This window comes from Eutrigla gurnardus (genome assembly GCF_963514095.1).
Source record: "Eutrigla gurnardus genome assembly, chromosome: 8".
Taxonomy (NCBI): domain Eukaryota; kingdom Metazoa; phylum Chordata; class Actinopteri; order Perciformes; family Triglidae; genus Eutrigla; species Eutrigla gurnardus.
This window is the reverse complement of record NC_139922.1, coordinates 27928750-27948961: the sequence shown is the minus strand read 5'-3', so window position 1 is coordinate 27948961 and position 20212 is coordinate 27928750. Positions and strand designations below refer to the sequence as shown.

The following is a 20212-nucleotide window of genomic DNA, read 5'->3' as shown; positions in this document are numbered from 1 at the left end:
ACACAAAATGTACAAAATATACACAAAAATATCACACTTTAAATATCTAAATGTCTCAGTCTCCATGTTGACATTGCTTACCTTTGGGGTGGGCTTGGCAGTGGCAGGCTTTTTTGGTGGCCGTCCTCTGGACTTGGGCACCTTAGGACCAGAAAGAGTCTTCATAGTGACGGCAGCGTGCTGCAGGATGCAGTCGGTGCCGCAGTAGACGGAGTCCTGGAGGGCTTGTCTGGAGCACCCAGGTCCAATGCAGAGAGGAAGCGAGCTGTCCGTCTCCATCTCAGTTTCAGGCTCAGGCCTCGTCACAGCAGCCTCCACCACCTCCGCCACCTCCTCCTCCTCCTCCTCCTCCTCCTCCACCACAAATACAGTCTCCTGAAACCAGAATCTCATTTTAGACCGCAACACCAAACTTTTTATATTTATTTATATTGTGATATTTTCTGTCACACAGGAATTAGAGAAATGTTTAATCTAAAAATGTATTGTGAATTGTATATAAAAACAAAATTCACTGCTGGTAATTTTTGTACAATATCATGTTTATGCTCCCAATAGACCTCATTCTGCACTCTATACTTTATTGTAAATTGTAAATAAAAACAAAATTCACTGCTGGTAATTTTTGTACAATATCATGTTTGTACATAACAAGTCTACTCTATTTCTAATCTTTTACATTTTTTAATTGATATTGTTAATTTTTGCTATTGTTATTATTACTATTGTGTTTCTTGTAACATACTGTCTTTTGGCTGCTGTGGCAAACAAATTTCCCCGTTGAGGGACAATAAAGGAATTCTGATTCTGATTCTGAAAATGACCTGAAGCTGCAAACAAGTTGAAACAATTTACTATTTATACTTTGTTGTGACAAAAAATTCAACAGTAATCTGGTGATATCCCAAATTAAATACCTTGAGGTCTTGCTGCTCCCCAGTCCCTTGCTGATCTCCACCAGGAGGACTTGTTGTCAAGCATTCAGGAACACTCGACTCATGCTCTGGTTGAAGGTGAAGCTCCGGCTCGACTTGGATCTGTTTCTTCGTAGTGCAAGGGGGGCAGATGTACTCCTCCCCTTTCCTCTCCATCTTACGGCCTTGCATCTCACTGACACCCACACAGTTGCCATGGAACCACTCCTGGCAACTGTCACAGCAGATCATGAACCTAGAAGCGGTGAACAAACAAGCTGCGATGAGGAAGTGAAATGGACAGATGGTTGAGGTATGCAAAACCTCCAAAGCACAAGAGATCTTGTAACCAACAATGAGCACGTACCTTTTATCTTGTCTTTGTCGACAGATGCAGTACAGAGTACTGGAGTCTGAGCCCTCCATGTCTGATGTGGCTGAACCCTCGCATACATTCTTTTCGTCTTTCTTCTCCTCCTCCTGCACCACCTCCTCCTCTTCCAGTGCATCATCATACTGGCCAGGAGTCACATCAGTAATCTGGTCTAAATCGTTGTCTATGACTATGCAGTCTGAGCTTGACTGCTGAGTAGGACTCAGAGAGATGTCAGAGTTAGTAGACGATATCTCTATTTCATCGGGGCCATTTGTATAATTTTCTTTTTCCTCCTCTTGCAACTGCTGATGTTCCGGTGGATTAACAAGCACCACCTCATCAACGCTGTCCTCATCATCTACAATGCTTGACTGAATCAGCACCGCCTTGCCCCTCCCTCGACCCCTTCCTCTGCCCCTTCCTCTACCTCTTCCTCTGCCTCTCCCCCTTCCTCTGGCCTTTCCTCTTCCACCTCTCCCTCCTTTAGCCTTTGTGTCTGCCTGCTTGCCTTTTGATATCAGCTGCTCCTTAATCTGTATGAGAGTCATGTCATCGCTGTCCTCTTCTTGACTAGAAATTAACACCACATCATCGATTTCCCCTGCTTCCACGTTGTCAAGAGAAACAGGTTGCGAGATCTCCATGTCATCAGCAGATTCAGATTCAATATTATCAGGCACGTCAGTGTCATCGATAACCTCTGGAGGAGGGGCATCGATGCTATTATTCGTTTCCAAAATGTCGGGGACCGCCAGTGCATCCGACATCTCCATTGACAAGCCCTCATTCCCGCCGAGCAGCGAGAATGCAGTGTGGAAAGCAGACCCAAAGTCTTGCCACAAGCTGGGGTCAAGGCTTCCTCCTGCACCAGCTTCAGAGGGTGGCTTGCTCTCGTCTGACGCCGGTGACGACGGGGCAGACCACTCGAGCTCATCTAGAACCCTTCTAGTTGCAAGACTATCTCTCTGGGTAGCTGAGGTTTCTGGAGAGGGCTGGCATGTCTGGTTGGGGCGACGACCTCTGCCTCTGCGTAAAATCGGAGGACTGTGGTTGAGGTCTCCGACTACATCCAGGAACTCCCTTTTGGCGATGGTCGTCCGCCTGAAGCCCCAGGACTTCTTAACCTCAGACATGGTCGGCCTTGCAGTCGACTCTGCCCCCTCTGACTGCCCCTGCTGTTGCTCTGATAGAGAGACGGGAGCAAACATAGTTCACAAAAACAAATCTCTTTCATGTTCATCTCTAGCGCCAGACTGCTCAAACTAAAGAATCTGTTTTACCTGAATTATCATCAACTGTGATGCTGTTACTTTCCATTGTGTCCATACTGACATCCACAGGTAACAACACTGTCAAAACAGAGATATCATTTGTGAGTATACAAGAAATATTATTATATTAACTATTGAGCTAAATGCAGAAAACAAGGTACCTCTTCAAACAGTGATCAGACGGCCACTAAAGCCTCGTTTTCAGCATGAAAACAGTCATTCCACTCGTCTCCCTTTGCAGCTGGGTAAATTAGGGGGGGGGGGGGGGGGGGGGATACAACAAATCATCCACATTAGATTATGAGTCATAAAATAAAACACATACATTAACAGTTTACATTGCTTACAAATGTGACTACTGCTGTGTTGAGGGCTGATGTGGACATCCATTTACATTACGAAAGATTGGTTCAAGATTGCAGATAGACTGATCGCATGCTACTATTGGTTGAAATTGATTTGTACTAGCTAATGTAAGTCATATTTTTGATTTACAGGACGAAAAATATATCAGGTTTTTATGTATTTTTGTGATTTTTTGGACATATTTTGTTAAATGGGTGCACAATATGACCGGGGATTTGATCTAAAAAGCTTAATTACACCTGTACAGAACAAACAAATGCAAACAAAGGTTTCTGCACCTGTGGGTCCATTAATATATAATATATATAATATATAATGGGTTTAACACGTCCTGGCAAATGTATGCATTTTAATGACATGATGGGTGATCCAATTTAATATTTCTTGCTTGTTTTCAAACATGCTATTGACACAAACCTACCCAGTGTTTACATTCTCTAGTTGGCCTAATCCTAATGGGACATGTTTGACCTCTCTTCTCCATGTCTGGTGCAGATGTTGAGATTTATGCAAAGCCTTGTCAACAGGCGTGATAATGTTGGTTTCAGGCCACAGTATCTCTGTATATTCAATGTGTAATTTACATTAACGGGAAAAACAGTTTCTTTACGTCACTACCGGGTATCAATCGACTGTGACGGCGCAGAAACAAAACGTCCCGCTTCTGCAAACACCCGAGAGTGAAGCTATTCCGTAAAGACGGTGTTAATGAGCCTGTTTTCAGGCGACGGCCCGACATTGTTCTCTTTGCATCTTATGTAGCTAACGTTAGCCGCTAGCTGCTACGCTACCTGCTTCGCAACACGCCGCTAAACGTATTATCTCCAGCACTAAGGACGCCATGGTTAAATATTCCACGATTGTGTGTGAACACAGTGAGCAAAAAAAATAAATCATACCTTGGATATATATGATTAGTTTCCAGTTATTAATGCATTCGCGCACCTAGCCAGCTAGCTAGCACCAGCCTTCCATTTCCTCTGCCTTGCCTTGCTGTTTCGTAGTCTCGCGATATTACGAAACAGAATTCCATTCCCTATGCTTTTGCCTCGCTGTTTCATAATCTCGCGATACTACACACGGCCGGAAAGCACCGTGGTTTCCTGTTCAGCAAGTGACCCGTTTATTTTGTACTTTTAAAAAATAATAATAATAATAATTTTCGAAAATGAATTCAAACAATAAATCAAATACATTTTAAATTAAAAAACAAAAAAAAAACTATTAAACCCTGAATCTCTGTACCCTATATAACATTTTTACAAAATAATTTGATCCCATGGCATTTGTTATTTTTGTATGTATGTTCCATGTACTGTATATGTTGTATGTTTACCATGCAGTTTGATAATTGCCACTGTTATAATAAAAGGTTAAAAAAAAGAAAAAGATCTAAATCATGAATAAAATGTGCATTGCGTTGATTTGTTCAGAGCATTTTTATTTTTTCTTCACGAGTCCATTTATTGTATGTACAATATGTAAACACGAACACAAGCTCAAAACAGACACATGCTCACAGGAAATAATTGTCCAGCCAAAATGCAGTTTCTATTCATGCCTACCCAATTCTCATAGACTAGTCTAATCCGGTTTTACATCAGCTTTCAGGAACCAGTTAAACAGAGGCTTCGCTCAGAGCTGACATTCATAAGAAGTAATTTATTTTTCAAATAATGTTTTTTTTTTAGACACATAGAAATGTGATTTCTTTAAACATACTATAAAAACATAACACTATAAATATTGTTCAGGTATTTTCTTACAAAAAACTTTGTACAGTTTAAATTGTTAAGTTCTTTTTTCTTTTTTCTTTTTCTTTTTTAATAAATCACAGATATTTTTTTGTTTTATGTAGGACTATACAATGTGGAACTACAATACAAAGTTGGTATGAGCCAAAAATGCCCCTGGCTGACAGTTTAAAACACAAACGTTTAAACTTGCATGACTCAAAATCTCAGTTGACATGAAGTGGACATGGTTTACAACAATGTGAAACTTGCATAAATCAAAAATACCTCTGATGGCACCATGATAAATTAATTATCAAATCGCTGATGGCTGTTTTTGTCGTTTAATATAGAGCTAAATCAACTCGATAAAAAACAGCAATGAAGTATTTAAGAGCAGCATTGAAAAGTGTTAATATTCTGTGGGTTGATACAATCTTGCTCAGGCTTGAAACAAAGTGGTAACAGAGCTATAAACAAAAAAACTACAATATGAAAACATACAACCTCACATTTTATTTCTCAAGACAGACTACTTGCACATGGTCGTTTCACCTGAACAAAGACTTGTGGAAACTGCAAAATGAGAGATGAACCAAAAGAGGATAAAATGTCCACCAAGCAGATGTACATGAGAATGAAAAAAAAAAAAGAAAAAAGAAAATCACATGTGATTTGTCACAGATGTGCAAGCCTTCAAGCACCAAGTTCGACACAACGAGACGCACGGCCGCCTTTTTGCGAAATGTGCAAGAGCATCGGTAGTGTCGCGGCTAGGTGACAGTGGCGCCAGCGCTGTCCTTGCTCTTGTCCATGTATGTGGGAGAGTTGCTTTTGTCCGATAAGGATCCCGGTGCCGGGGGCAGGGTCTGTGTGGCGGGAGACTGGGTCAGCGATTTGGCCGAAGGCTCCGAGTTGGACTCTGCTTCGGGCTCCTGCTGCGAAGTGGCTGCAAGCAAAAGCAAAACAATACAGCATTAGAACATCCATCCATCCATCGTCTACCGCTTATCCTGTATTCAGGGTCGCGGGGGGGCTGGAGCCGATCCCAGCTGTCATTGGGCGAAGGCAGGGTACACCCTGGACAGGTCGCCAGTCTATCACAGGGCCGACATGTAGAGACAGATAATCATTGCATTAGAACATAGACATTGTATCTCATTTCTGTTTGTCTGCAGAATTTGCCTCTACAGTCACACTTGATGAGGTAGGCCATCTGTGTTTATTGTTGCAAAGTTGTCCTTTATTTTATATAGTTTGCAAGATAAATTATACAGACTTTTGAAGGAATGAGTGCTTGAGTTGAGAAACGTACATAACATTAATTGCATGATACTGAGGTATAAATACAGTAAGCATAGTTAATTTAATAAAAAATACTAGAGCATATGTTGAGTATATTCAATCAACATAATTGATCATTATATTTGCCATGTTTTAAATTTGTAATCACCATTATGTGACAGTTTTGTGCGTCACAGCAGCAAATTGATTGACATATTGGATGAACGTGTGTGTGTTTTGTACCTGATTGTGTGCAGGACTTCATGTGTTCTGGCCAGTGGGCTTGCTGGCAGGGGTAATCACAGTAGCTGGTATTCCAGCAGCAGTAGAAGATGGCCTCCTTCCTGCAGTTAGCGCACCACTGCTTCTTTTTGGTCTCGTCCACCAACTGTTGCTTCTCCAACTCCGTCTGCTTCTTCACCTCCGCCACCAACCGTTCTCTCTCCTGCTCCAAACTCTGCCTCATCTCCGCCATCGTCAGCTCTGCATTTAATAAAAGGACAAAACTTTTATTGTATTGATATAATATTCATGAAAATTATTCAGTTGTACGTCAACTCTCGACAGCTTACCAAGATTGTGCTTCATCTCCGACAGCTCTTGTTGATGAAGCCACTGCAGCTTCTCGATCTCTATCCTTAACCGTCGAATCTGAGGGAAAAAAGATGCAGAGATTGATTCACCAAGTATTATTATGAAATATTCAATAAGCAATCCAATAAGAATTTACCTCTGCAATTGTGTTTCCTGACGTGCTTTTGGAAAGATCATTGTAGATTTCAGTCATCGTCCCTTTTATCGTGTCCATAATCTGCAGATATATTAGCGATATTAGCCGACAGTTTTAACAACCAAAAACGAAGTGAAGAGAGCAGTAATTCAAGTGCATATTGGCCAAATTACTTTGTTTGTGTACTTGGCGATATCTGCAGCCACCTCCGCCGAGCCTGTAGGGATCTGCAAGTCAGAGCCGCCAGACGTGACCTGGGAAGTCGTCGATGAAGACGTACTCTGAGGAACGTCTTTTTGCCCTGCAGGGGACAATAATACATAATAATACATATTTTAATACACATTTATGTTTAACAGTCAGGTTTGATGTGCAGATGAATGATGCTGCAGGTGTGTATGTACCCTTGGCTGCTTGTCTGGTCTGATAGCGGGTACTCGAGGACGAGTTCTGCTGTTGTGACTGCTGGGGACTGCGGGTCGGCCCCGGACTCTCGGCTGGACTCGGGGTCGGCGTCTGGGTCGGCGTCTGGGCCGGAGCCGCCGCCGCCGACTGCTCGCCGTGCTGCTGCTGCCTCTGCACCTTCTGCATGTGCCACTTCTGCGAGGACGTCTGGAACTTGGTGGGATTCCAGACCACCGCCCGCTGCACGGCCTGGGCCGTCTCTTTGGGCAGTAGGGGGCGCTGTTTCTTCACGGCCGCCGTCGCCGGGGACGCCGCGGAGCCCGAGGTGGAGGCGGGAGAGGACGAGCTGGTGGATCCGGCGGTGGCCGCGGTGGCGCCGGGCTGACCGGAAGCCGCGGTGGAAACGAGGTTGAGCGCCGCCGTGACGGCCGGCTGCAAAGTGTCTTTAGGGTTCGAGGTGGATTCCCTCGATGGAGCGGCCGATGCAGAAGACGATGGCGACTTACCTGAAAAGTTAAAAAAAAATGTAAGACAAAGGGTTAAATGAAGACTTGAAGCCCAATGCAGCCCTCAAGTCGACTATTTTAGAACCGTTAACTGTAAAAGTGGTGAGTTAACTACATTTCCACTGCCTGCTTACAGGTATTTGGAGGTTTGACTGGATGTCTGAACAGGTTGGACAAAGCTTTTCGTTGCTCCAAAAGTAGCTGCATCTATATCTGATCATCTGAACAATCATGAGTTAAAAAGAAGTGAGGTTTTCTCTCTAAACACACACTCCTCATCTCTTTAAGGTTTAAGGTTCGCGGCTCAAAGCAACATTAGTCATTAACAACATCAAGGAGTGCATTGCTGCAAGTATTAGTGCGAGTATAATTGTTATGGATGGACGTTTTAAGGTCAACTGCAGACTGTGAAATTATTAATAGTTATTCATAAATGTTTAGAGATGGAAGGGATTTGAGTAAACGGTTTAAAAAAATGTGGTTGAAAGAATACAGACTTGTAGGAGTTTTGCTAAATTTATATTTGATTGTTAAAGATGAAAACGTGAAAAATGCTGGAAAATAAATTTCGGATCACATGGGTACTATAAATAAGGACCAGCCATAGACATCACCTCGAGGACACGATGGACAACTGACACTGGCTGATGTTTTAGCACGACAAGAATATTATTTCCTCCCAGTCGTCCTTCTAACGGAGACATGAGTCATAATGAGAATCACAGGAGAAAAATGGATCCTGGATATGAAAGGCCTCACCTTCCAGCTTGGCCACATTGGGCTCTTTGAGAGTCTTGGCAGCCGGAGCTCCCGGCTCTCTCCTTGCTCTCTTGGAGTCGCGGCCTCCATGTTCGTCTCCCAAGTCGATCACCAGCTCCCGCTCGGAGTCCGAGTCTTGCTCGGCCGTCGACGCGGCAGCGGCTGCTCGGCCCTCCTCTGAGGATTTGGGTTTTTCAGCGAGCGACTGGGGCGTTCTGGGCTTGATGTCCTGCAGGTCCCGGGTATCGGGGGCGTTGGCTCCCTGCTTGTCTTTGAGGACAGGTTCAGGGGTGGACTTATCCGCCGTCCCCGTGACTCCCTCCTTGTTGTCCCTCTCCACTCTGGGCTTTTTTCTGTCCGCCTTCTCCCGGTCGTCCTGCGCCGCCGTCTTTGGCTTGTGCTCCTCGTCGCTGAGATACTCGCTGTCGCTCGAGTCAGACTTCTCAGAATCGTCGGTGTCGCTGTGATCCACGCCTTTGTACACGTCTTCAGAGATCTCGTCTATCCCTGTACGGAGATACAAACGTTACACATTAGTCAGCTGCAGTCAAGCCGATTTATCACAACATAAAAACGTTGCTCAACAAAAACAAAATTAGGAAACTGTCGTGGGATTCATAATTTACTGTACCAAACTATAAAATGATGTTCCTGCAAATGGACAACACACACACACAAAGATGTTTTTGCACAAGGTGACTGTACCGAGCTGTGCCTTGCAGCTCTCGATAGTCTTGTCCAGGCTCCTGATGGGTCTCTTCGGGGTCCGGAGGGAAGCCGACGCTCCCTGTTGCTGCTGCTGCTGCTGCTGCACCGTCTCACTCAGCTCCTTCAGATCCATCTCGGCCTTCACCCGGTCTGATAAAAGGTACGGCAGATTCACGTTATTATAGCCGACGCGATGATGGTTAGCCTTTGTGACATCATCAGTACGGTACGTTGGTGCTGTTGGTACTGACCCAGGTTCAGATTGAGGATGCCGCCGGCGCCCACGGTCCTCTCTTGCTTGGGCACCAGTCCGGGGTTAAAGGGCTTCGGGCTGCCGGCAACGTTGCCTGCAGAACCAATCTTCCCCGAGACGGGAGATGCTGAAACACAAATGTGAAAAAACATTAAAACATTAAAATATCGCCTTTAAAAAGTTGATTACGCAAGTTAGCAAACGGTATTTACACGTCCAGCAGTTATGGAGCAACATTATCATTCGTTTGGGGGCGTGGTTTTGACCCAAAGTCCAATAATCACTCTCCTGTTAGCTCTGGTTTGGTTCTCCACCAATTGCTGAAACATCCAATGTGTTTAAAAAGGTCGTCTCCTCCTTTTTCACTAGACCTTGTTCTCCAACATTAACAGTGTCTCGTGTCTGCTAAATTATTAGTTTCAGTCTTATTTGATACATTATTCATCAAGGTGTATACATGACACAAGCTTGTCTGGTTTCATGGGTTGTTGTTGTTCCCATTTTTTTATTATTATTTTGAAGCCATTTTATCCGAGTTGAATGAATGTAGTCCACATTTTGAGGATAACATTTTAGAATGGTTTCTTAAAGTTCCTAAAATTAGCCTAAAAAGTCTACGCTACACAATAAAAATCGACACATTTATTCCTAGCGACATAAATGTCCTATTTTTCACCAAACCCCTTCGTCTACCTTTTATAAATCGATGGCATCGGTGCAGCCAGGCAGCTAAACAATGAGCTGAAACTTGCTATAGAAGCACCATAAAGCCTTGAAACTAAACGTATAATTCTCTGCAGGTTCAGCCCTCGACCCTCCTTTCACATCATCATTTGTTACACTGGCATCATAAAAACGTGTATTTACCACTACAGTCCATGGACTCCTCTCCGGTGCTGTAGTGGTAGGCGGGATTCCTGCCGGCCTTCTCCATGTCCTGCTCCCCGTCGGACCCTGTGTGAACCGAGGAGTTGGTGCTCATGGGAGACCGAGGCATGTCCGTCATGGAGACCCTCCGGCTCATGCTGCTGGGCGTCGAACTCTTGCCGAGGACCATCTTGGGCGACGCCGTGATATCGAAGTTGAAGCGAAGTTTGTCCGGCTTCTCCGTTTTCACGGTGCCGGCGCTGGGGTTGGAGGGGTCGAGTAGCATCTGGAGCTGGTTGTTGGGCGTGAAGGGAGTACGGAACGGTGCATAGTTGAAGACCCCGAATTTTTTGCGAATGTTTTCTACGTAGACCTCCATCTCTTGCATGGCACTGTTGAAAATGCTCTTTGTTTTCTTCACGGAGAAGGGGATCTCTTTGGACATGAGGTAGCAGTTGTTGATCGGGACCCAGGCCCTGCACACAGAAGCACAATGAATCAACATTACAGTTACCAGGCTGCTAATTTACCATTTTTATATCATATACAGGCTTCCTACACCTTTTCCAAAGTCAAATTCAAGCACTTTTCAAGCACTTCAAGGTGCATTTCCATGCTTTTCCAGCCCCTTCCAGCTGTGGTAAACTCCATATTTGTATCAATCCAATGGTCAGTATTCAGTCTACTTATGATGTCACTTGTTCATCACATTAAATGAGATGTTATTGTCCTCTAAACAACCAACATGATGTTTGGAGACAGCTTTTTACAGAAGGACCACAAATGAAAGGAAAACTAATTCCACTAACAGATCCACAGAAATATAATCACCAACTATTTTCATCATCTGTTCATCATCAAAAGTCATTTTTCATAAAGAAATGTCAGAAAATGCTGTTTTCAGTTCTCTGTTCTATCATAGATGTCATCACATACAACACACATTTCAAGCACTTCTCAAACCTTGAAAACACCACACTAAAAGTGTTCTCAAGGATTTCCAGCACCCGTACCAACCCTGAACATACGATGTTTAAAGATCTTCCCCTCACCTGTCGTGTTGGCCAAAGAAGCGTGCGTCTACCTGCCCATCTTTATCCCGAAGTGCTTTTGCCGGCCAGAAGGGAAAACCCTTGAGCTTCGCCCAGACCAGCGGGTGGGGTTGACTCTATATTAAAAAAAAAAATTAAAAAAAAAGGGACAAAAATAATTAAATCTATCACAGATCCAAAAAATGTAACTACAAATATACATTTAACAGTATTTAAGATTGTGTAAGGACCTACACATGGCTCACAAAACCAGTTGTCCCTTTTTTGGCATGAAGACAGGTAGCACTCTGGACACACCTCAATCTCATTCATCTGGAAAGACAAAATAAACAAACATGTGCATCAACAGACTTTTAATATTAGAATATTTGCTAATATCGGGTCAGTAAAGCGTCTTTACCTCGTGCTCACAAATCTTGACGATGACTTTTGCAGTCGCTGTTAGTTTGTGGTTCCCTGGAATAAAGTGATAATCTTAATTTTCCATTTAAAAGTGAGCAGATTAGAGATTAGATCACTGATATGTCAGAGTAGCCTACCTCCGTTATAGATGATGCAGTTGTGTAAGATCCATTTCATGTCAGCAAGAAAGGCTTCGGTGCAGCCGTACATTTTCTTTTTGATATTCTATTAAAAAAGTGGAAAAATAACAAAAATCAAAGACACAATATGACAAATGGAAATAGTTAAATATTATAAAAACAGGGCCACAAAAGTCCAAAGTATTTTTTTTACTTTGCTGTATTCTCTCTTGTGTATTCAGAGGTTTCTTGGGTCAACACTTACAACATGTTTTCAATGTTCTTGTGCTGCTTTTAGGTTTTTGTGATCCAAACACAGTTTTTTCCCCCCATTCTGGATCAACATTTTTCTTTTGTTTAGTTAAAAAAAATCACTTTTATGTTTGAATCAAAGAAAAATAAATAAGGTTACCTTCTCTAAAGTACACAGGTCCATGGGGTGGAAAATGTACTCTGCATAATCTGGGTGCTGTTCCAGAGACACGGGCTTATGAAAAGGTTCAGTCTGCACAAATATGAAGAGAGAAAGATATAATTACAAAATGTTAACAGCCACCTATTAAAGCAGCATTAAGTGGATGTTTGAGCGTCTTACCCCGGGCTGTTTAATCTTTTGGAGTGCGAATTTGAGCAAGTATGAGAGTTGGTCCGTTGTCAGCATCGTCATCGCCTTGCTCTGCGTTTCAATGCATTCAGCAACTGTTATTTTCTGCAACAATAATAATAATAATAAAAAATAAAGTTTAATAACCAATGACATTAATGAACCCATAATGAACATAAACATCAAAAAGGACATTGTGACTTATTCACCAACACCTTGGATTCTGACATTCACTCATGTTTTTTTCTGATTCCTTCTTCACGTTTTTTTCTACAATTGAATTTAAACGCAGTGGAAACCAAATCTGAACCTGCCACACACTTTTACTAGGAAACTAAATTGAAGAAGAAAAGAAACGAGTCCCATTGATTCTAATACACACAACATTTATAAAAGCAAACCAGCTGGGGACCCCCGGTGGGGGGCAATCGTGCCGAGTGTGCCCTAAAAAGAAGTGTGAAGTAAATCTTAATAAATGTTTAATAAAACCTGCAGTATGAGTGGCTAGCATGCCTGAGTGTTACAACATGTGTCATGCAGGGCCGAGAGGGTACATACTTATTTATATCCATCCTCTTTACAGTTCTCTACACTTAACTTATTTTTTTACTTGTATTCTTATCTCTACTTTAAATATATTTAGCTAAGAGTTTATCGTTTATCGTATTTCCTTGCGGGATCCCAAAGGGATCAATAAATATAAGTCTAAGGCGATTTCCCTTCTCTCGATTTGAAGCAGCTCACATGGTGCAACATCCGGTTGGTCAACTAAGCAATATTGTCGCTTTTCGCCACAATCGTTTTGTCTACAACCACACACAACCACACACACACACACACACACGTGTCCTTGCGAGATACCTCACACTCTGGACAGAACCAGTCGCCCTCGGGCTCGGCTGGTAGTTTGAGGCACTTGGCGTGGTAGACCCGGGGGCAGAGCTCGCAGCAGAGCACCTGGCCCTCGCGGTGGCACAGCCAGCAGTAGAAGTCGTTCCTGCCGTCCTGCGGTACGACGTCTACGGGGTCCGTGGTGAGCGCCGGCTGCTTCATGTAGTAGAACGGGCCGTGTCTCAGCTCCGACTGAAACGCAGGGAAGACCAGACAAATGGGGCGGAAGTTAAAAAAAAACATGCATACCAAAATAAAAAAGGTGCAGTGCAACAAGAAACAGCAATAAAAGTGGGAGCGAAGAACAAATAATGTAAACTATCTGATCACGCGACTATTTTGGCTGCGAGTCAAGCGAGGCTAATCCAACAGGTTTTAGGGTGGGAGCTTCAGGATTTCAACTGCTCCTACTTTTTATTTTAGAATTAAGTATCTGAGTAAACACACTGGTTGTCAGGTAAGTACACAATTGCTACTCTGTGAAACGTCGGACAAATATACATATTTATATCTTTTAATATCAAATTCAAAGGAAAATCCCTCATATTTTTATGTAATGATTCACTACAGGTACGAACCGACTCATTTCCGAGCCCAAGCCTTTTGTTTATAGTCTCTTTAGTTCCCTTATTGCCGACTCGTGGTGTCGCCTGTTTCAGACCTTCTGTCCCAGCGAGTCCACCACGGCCTTTGAGCCAGATATCGATATGGGAGTAGAGTGGACCACTTACCTGGTCTTTGTTGTGACAGTTGACGGCCCCAGGCTTCTTCTTTTTCTTCAGGGGACTGGGGGAGGTTTCTGAAGGAGAATGTCCATTGGAGGAATGTGTGGGACTGGACACCTTTCTCTTCATCGGTGGCACCGGCCTTTCCAACGGCCTTTCCACCGGCCTTTCCACCGACCCTGGTGGATCAGGGGCTAGAGGCAGAAAGACAATCAGGTCATCACACCATCGGGGAGACTGGGCTCGTGTTGAGTTCACCGCGCTCAAACACACTACACGAGCTTCAGAAGACTGGAACGCGGTTGCCATGGAAGTCATTTAGCTATTCCTAGAATAAATCCAACAGGATGGAGACAATTGGAAACCGCAGTACATTTATTTAATCCCGCATTCCTGCAGCTTAAAGAAAGAAGAGCAAAAACTGAAATATTTAATGGTCATATGTCGGGATCAGATCTTATAAATCTCGTCATTATGATAACATTAATAACAATCACTGACAGCAACCACACTGATTGTTAAAGCAATTATTGAAGATGCCACTTATACATATTAGATTACCACTTTATGGTAACAAATAGCTGGAGGGCTCCATCTGAAACCAACGAGACCCTGGTGTTGATACTTGACACAAACTCTAAAAACAGGCACAGAATGGATCATCTTTGCAGACCGACACGATGCATTTACTGCTTAGTAGTAAATAACCGACAGTCTTGTTGATCTCGACGCTGTGGCCTCGAACACTTACCTTTGGATCGTACCGACGCCTCCATCCCCTCTACCACATCAGACTCCGTCTTTATCTCCTCCTCAGCCAGACTGCAGAGCACCGGAGGAGGGAAGGAAAAAAATGAGCAACCAAGAATTAGAGAGAAGAGAGGCAACACACACACAAAGTCAGAAAGGGTGTTCTGAAAGCACATCAGCAAAACAGTAAACAAGTGGAACAGCACCTAAGGCGCCGAAGGTCCCAGAGGATCCGTCTATCGGGACTCTGCAGGTTTCCATTGTTATTGTTTTTTTTTTTTATTGCATCACATCTCTCACATCACAAAGTTCAAATCCCTTTTCCCCCCCGTGTGTCAACGGTGGGGGAAAGAAATGACCAAAAAACAAGAGTGAATATGTTCTGTATGTTCGGAGACTGGCAACGATCGCTATGACAACGCACCTCTCCACCACAACAACACGTATGCCCACTTTATTACCCCTACAACTCCATCCAGGGAGTCAAATCTCTGCTACGGATTGCAGTCCGACGTGGTTCTGATCTTTGCTGTGCTTTTTGTTTTGTTGAAGAGACGTGTGGCGTCTCATGAGGATTAACAGTATGCTGCTTCTGAAAGCCCCTTCAGTAACAACGGGGGTGTACCAAAGGATTTGCCCCCCCCCATCACCAGACCAGTTGCAAGAGACCAGCAGCTTTTCTTGGCCAAGTCATGTTCTTTTTGTATTTTGAAACCACTATCCATCAGCTCATCTGCTGTCTTTCGAGTTCATACTACATACACAGCTGCAGAGTTACATAAGCGTTGATATGATATATATAAATAAATACAGTATCTCCAATGTGCACGTCTAGCACAGGAAAGGCTGATTCACCGGGTCCTGCTCTCATCTAAGGCTCTCTAAAAAAGGATCGGAATTTAAAAAAGGGGTCTGGGGGATAAATGAAAGTCTTTGAGTATTTGGCTCCTCCTTTGTCAGAGAGAAAAAGAGGGCCCTGTTCCGAGGATGTAGCCTTTATTCGAGAAGAAGACCCTCCCAAGGACCCCTGACAGGTCACACACTTGACCAGTTCATAGCTTTTGGCTGCAGCTCTGGTTTCCAGCTAGGCCGACGGGTTTACAGGCTACGACTCAAAGGTCAACCACATTTGTGGGGATAAGCTTTTCTTTCTCCCCTCTCAAAGTAAAGGAATGCTTTTCACATCCCCCCTTCCTCCTGCCTCCTCCTCCTCCACCCTTAAAGAGACATTCCACACAAAGTCGATCAAATATATCAGTCCTCTGATAAACACTCAGCTCATTTCCTACAGGGTTTAATGAATCACATGACAAAAAAAGACCGTAGAAGTGATCACATCAGCTGTTAAAGCCTGTAATCATTTAAGTCAACCGTGATATTCGTTACACAATTCAGGTTTCAATCAATGATTTAAATATATATCTTCCACCAGACGCCAAGCAAACACTTCAGAATAATCAACACACAACACAATCCTCGTTCCCTCAGACGGCGGATCGACGTCAAACCCGAGATAACAAATTAATCATAACATGCATTGTCTGAAAAATGCCAAACATTCATGGAGCAGAGTCTCTTTAAAAAAAAAAAACATGGCATATGGGTATCTTGTTACAGCTTGCCAACAGCCACACACACATGCACACACACACACACACACACACACACACACACGCGCACACGCACCCAACCCCTCCAGGGCCTTCCTGTTCCGGACTCAGTGAACAAACGAGGCCCACATGAAAATAAGACTACGTTAGCCAAGCCGCTCTGCTACGTGCACCACAACCCCTGAAAAGAGAGAACATTCGCCACCACCGGGCACAGCTCCTGAGCAGAAAAAGGAAATGCCACAACCCTGTATTATACACACACAAATACACACACACTTAATGGCTGCAACGACCAGGAAGATGGTAACCAAAAAAGAAATCCTGATCCAGAGGACATTCTCAGATCAGGAGCTATGATCCATCACACAAGGAGTTAGGCAAATAAATCCTCATCAGATTTCTGGGATAGATTCCAGAGAGAGACGCGGGGTTTTCAAGAAAACACTGACAGTATTGCCCCCCCCCCCCCCACTCCCACCTCCCTCCCCTCTTGCAAGCAGTACCTGATGGCCAGAAAGGAAACAACACTGAGTCAATGCCTTCAGATTCCACTCCTGAGAGAGACGAGCAGGGTTCTCTCGTCACAGAAAATGGAGGCCACAGCTTGCTCCCCCCTCCCTCCCTCCACCACCACCACCATCTCTTCCCCCATCCCCCACTCCGAGGCTCAGACTCAGGCACTGGCACATCCATGCAGGAGGACCCAGAGAGAGAGAGAGAGAGGGAGGGAGAGAGAGATCTGAGCAGATTACAGTCCAATATTTAAAACAAAAACACGGCTACGTGAAGACAAACCTTCGCGTCCGATATCAGCGACATAAGGAGGACCAACTCAGAGGGAGACGAGGGAGAGAGAAAAAACAGGCAAAATGAGAAGCAATCATCTCTCTTTTCATGTCTTCGATCTTGGCTTGCCTCCCTTTCCCCCTGAACGCTGCTGTCATAGAATAATTTGATTTTTGAAGAAAGAGAAGACCATCACTGTGAAGCCACACTGGGCAAAAGAAGGCTCCTCTCTGTACTTTAAAAATAAAAGCACAGTTGGACGATATCTTAATAAATGGCCCTTTTTTTCCCTTTTTACGGCAGGCCATTCAATGCAAGTATATCATTATTGTACCTGTTTGCCAGGGGGAACACTTGGGATTCAAACCATTGACTACAAAACATCCTACTCACCCTGCTGCACACACAAACCCCCAGAGAGATTCTAAGGGTTTTTGGAAAATGACAAGAGACTTTTACAAAAATGGACGACCGCATTCAAACAGACAAAAGAAACGCATGCTAATAACTCATGTTTTGCCAGAAAAATCAAGTATGGAGGTCCCGGTTTACATTCAATCACTGACTTTAACCTTTACAATGTTAAAAACAGAACTACACTGCATTATGCACAGAATTTTTCGTATGAAAGAAAAGGTTTGACCTGGATTTTTTTTATATAAAAAGCTGTAAAAGGGTGAATCAAAGATGGCTGTGGAATTTTCCAGAAGGCCCTTGCTCTCCTTGCTGCTCTCCCTCCGATTGTCAATCTTTAACCTCAACCGCAGCTGCAATTGGCTGGAGGGCCGACAGGCTGGAACATTATTGGTCAGCTGTGCCGTGCCACACGGATCACAGTGTGCGAGCTCCCCTCTTCCTCCTAAAAAGCATGTTTTTTTTTTTACTGCAATGCAGTGATCCCCCCTCCCCCCCTCCTCCTGCATTAGACGGCTTTTATTCCTCAAGTTTAGCTCGTCCTTCTTGATTATGACAGTATAAACCAGAGGGGGGCTTAAATAGGAAAACATTAAAAGGGGGCTTTTAGGAGATTATATATTTGTGGTTGCCATGCTGTCTCTGCTGTTAAAACCTTCACCGTCCCTGTTTAGCCACCGAATCAGAAGTAGGCCCAACGCCAGTCGTCACAACAACACGACTATCTTCTATTTATATCACTGGTAATCAACCACACTTACTACTAAATAGTAATCGGTTAGTTTCAGAGTCAACTTATGGTTTTGATTTGACAGAGAGAGAGAAAGAGAGTCAGATAGAGAGTCGATTATTCTGAGATACTGATTGTAATGTTTCTATTTTCCGTCCGTGTGGATGAAACGCGTCGTGTGTGTCAGAGAAAGGAGATATTCTATGTTTCTCCCACGCATGTAGAGAAACGTTATGTAACACCGTGTCCAGCCGGTGCTCGGAGAAAATATTTATGTAATAGCAACAAACGGTTAAGAGTTTCCTCATCTTCTCTTTAGATTTAGAAAGAAAAACTGCTTTTTTACCGTAAAAAAGTAAACATGTTAAAACATGTTTAGTCTTGCGTTGTTTTCCCTGTGATCTGATCTGTGAGGAGAAGACGCGAGTTCTTCCCAAGAAGAGCTCTCTCTAAAAAAAAGAAAACACACACACACACACACAAAATGGCCACTGTCTGTCTGTCTGAAGGATCAGAGAGTGCAGGAAGCAGTTTCACAACACGTCTATAGAGGAGGACGAAGCCCCCGGGCCGTAAACAGAAAGTAACCTGCGTCCCAAATTCTTATGTTGTAAGATTTGAGTAGAGAAATTGGACGGAGGAGGAGGTTTGTACCACCTTCCTCTCAGCTATGTGGAGTGTTCTCTTTCCTGTGTGCCAAAGTCAAACAGGTTTATTTTGCATGTACATATATATATATATATATATATATATATATATATAAAAAGACTGAAACAGTATTCAATTATACCCTGCAATCCGTTTCCTTCCTAACAAGCACATCTGTTGCCCCCCCACGTCTATTCCCGGCCTGGCATGACACAAGAAAACAGCACAGAGGCAATCCACTTACAAAAGGGTACATAACACCCCCCCTTCCTCCCCCACTGCCCATCCCCCCCCAGTCTCTCCCTGTCAGGCTACAACACTAGACTGCCACAACAGAAAAAGGAGATGTGGGTGCCATTATTAAATCTAACGCTCAAAAAAAAAAAGGAAAAGGATTTGCCCTGGTCCACTCTGCCTCCTGTATGGCAGCCTGGTTGTCTGGGGGGGGGAGGGCACCCATGTGACCCTGAGACACAGAGAAGAGAGCAAGGGTGAGAGTCGTTACCCAACCCCCCACCCTCAGCGCTGTGGAGCAGCAGAGAGAGGCCTGGCGAGGCCTCAAATCCACCCGGCTCCTCCTCCCCCCCTTCCTGCACACTAAACTGATTTTTGAGGTGTGCACACTGATCGTGAGAAAACCAACACTCACCACAAAAACGACAAAGAAGGAAGCCATGTTGCTGAGATATATATAATAATAATAAAAAGACAGAGCTTACCTCTGTGGATGCATGGCTGCCTGACACACTGTTATGTTAACACTTATAAAACATGGAGGACACTCTCAGCCCTCAGCCGGGGAAGGCTCCGCTCTTCAGGCAAGGCGATCAGGCCCCAGTGATGTTAGCCGGCTCCTGACTGGTCGCCGTCCTCACAGGCAGCATACAAGACCGCATCTGATTGGCCGAAATGTTTCCTGAGTAATTATCTTTGTTCAGTGCAGGCAGGGGCAGCACTGTGAGTGTCAGACACAGAGGGAAGAAAAATAAGCAGAGAGCTAGGCCTAAAACCACAGAATAACACGATAAATGTAAGTATTTTTGACGTACAAACCCAGTGTGACAGTGTTTTGAAGCTCCCAGGTGTAGAACCTTGTGGCAGTCACCTCATTTGAAGGCGTTAAGACGCAGGAATGGCAGCATGTAGACTGTGAGGAGCAGGACACCATGGCTTCTCTGCACAAGACTCCATTTTTTTTTTATGTGGAGAGGGCCTTTGTTTAAACTCCTCCCTTCCTCTTGGCCGTTTCCAGAGAAAAGACAGGCTATAGCTCCTCACCTAATTTGACAATTCAGAATCTAAACAA

General features: G+C 44.0%; 2 protein-coding genes across 3 annotated transcripts in view; both read right to left on the bottom strand.

Moving 5' to 3' along the window:
* Window positions 1-3928, bottom strand: part of LOC311017583 (uncharacterized protein) — a 29503-nt gene extending 25575 nt beyond the window's left edge. Inside the window, exons 1-6 of the mRNA XM_084016025.1 lie at window positions 3827-3928; window positions 2723-2802; window positions 2571-2639; window positions 1282-2473; window positions 918-1170; window positions 82-375 (exon numbers count right to left, since the gene is read on the bottom strand). Coding sequence (XP_083872151.1) covers window positions 82-375; window positions 918-1170; window positions 1282-2473; window positions 2571-2616 — 1785 coding nt within the window. The 5' untranslated portion in view covers window positions 2617-2639; window positions 2723-2802; window positions 3827-3928. The remainder of the gene's footprint in view (window positions 1-81; window positions 376-917; window positions 1171-1281; window positions 2474-2570; window positions 2640-2722; window positions 2803-3826) is intronic.
* A 428-nt stretch (window positions 3929-4356) lies between these two features.
* On the bottom strand, window positions 4357-20204 carry LOC311017584 (MYND-type zinc finger-containing chromatin reader ZMYND8-like). 2 transcript variants are annotated; one of them, XM_084016027.1, is made up of 21 exons: window positions 19956-20204; window positions 19626-19861; window positions 14717-14787; window positions 13972-14159; window positions 13211-13432; window positions 12341-12454; window positions 12158-12250; window positions 11764-11851; window positions 11625-11680; window positions 11459-11536; window positions 11225-11340; window positions 10173-10648; window positions 9304-9432; window positions 9050-9202; window positions 8345-8851; window positions 7079-7585; window positions 6848-6975; window positions 6675-6755; window positions 6517-6595; window positions 6188-6427; window positions 4357-5609 (listed from the first exon to the last, which is right to left on the bottom strand). In XM_084016027.1, the coding sequence occupies exons 2-21, from the start codon at window positions 19637-19639 to the stop codon at window positions 5434-5436; spliced, it is 3516 nt and encodes a 1171-aa protein (XP_083872153.1). In that variant the 5' UTR covers window positions 19640-19861; window positions 19956-20204; the 3' UTR covers window positions 4357-5433. The 2 variants fall into 2 exon arrangements, with proteins under 2 accessions (XP_083872153.1, XP_083872152.1); XM_084016026.1 differs by lacking the exons at window positions 19626-19861; window positions 19956-20204 and adding an exon at window positions 18605-18959.
* Between the last annotated feature and the right edge of the window lie 8 nt (window positions 20205-20212).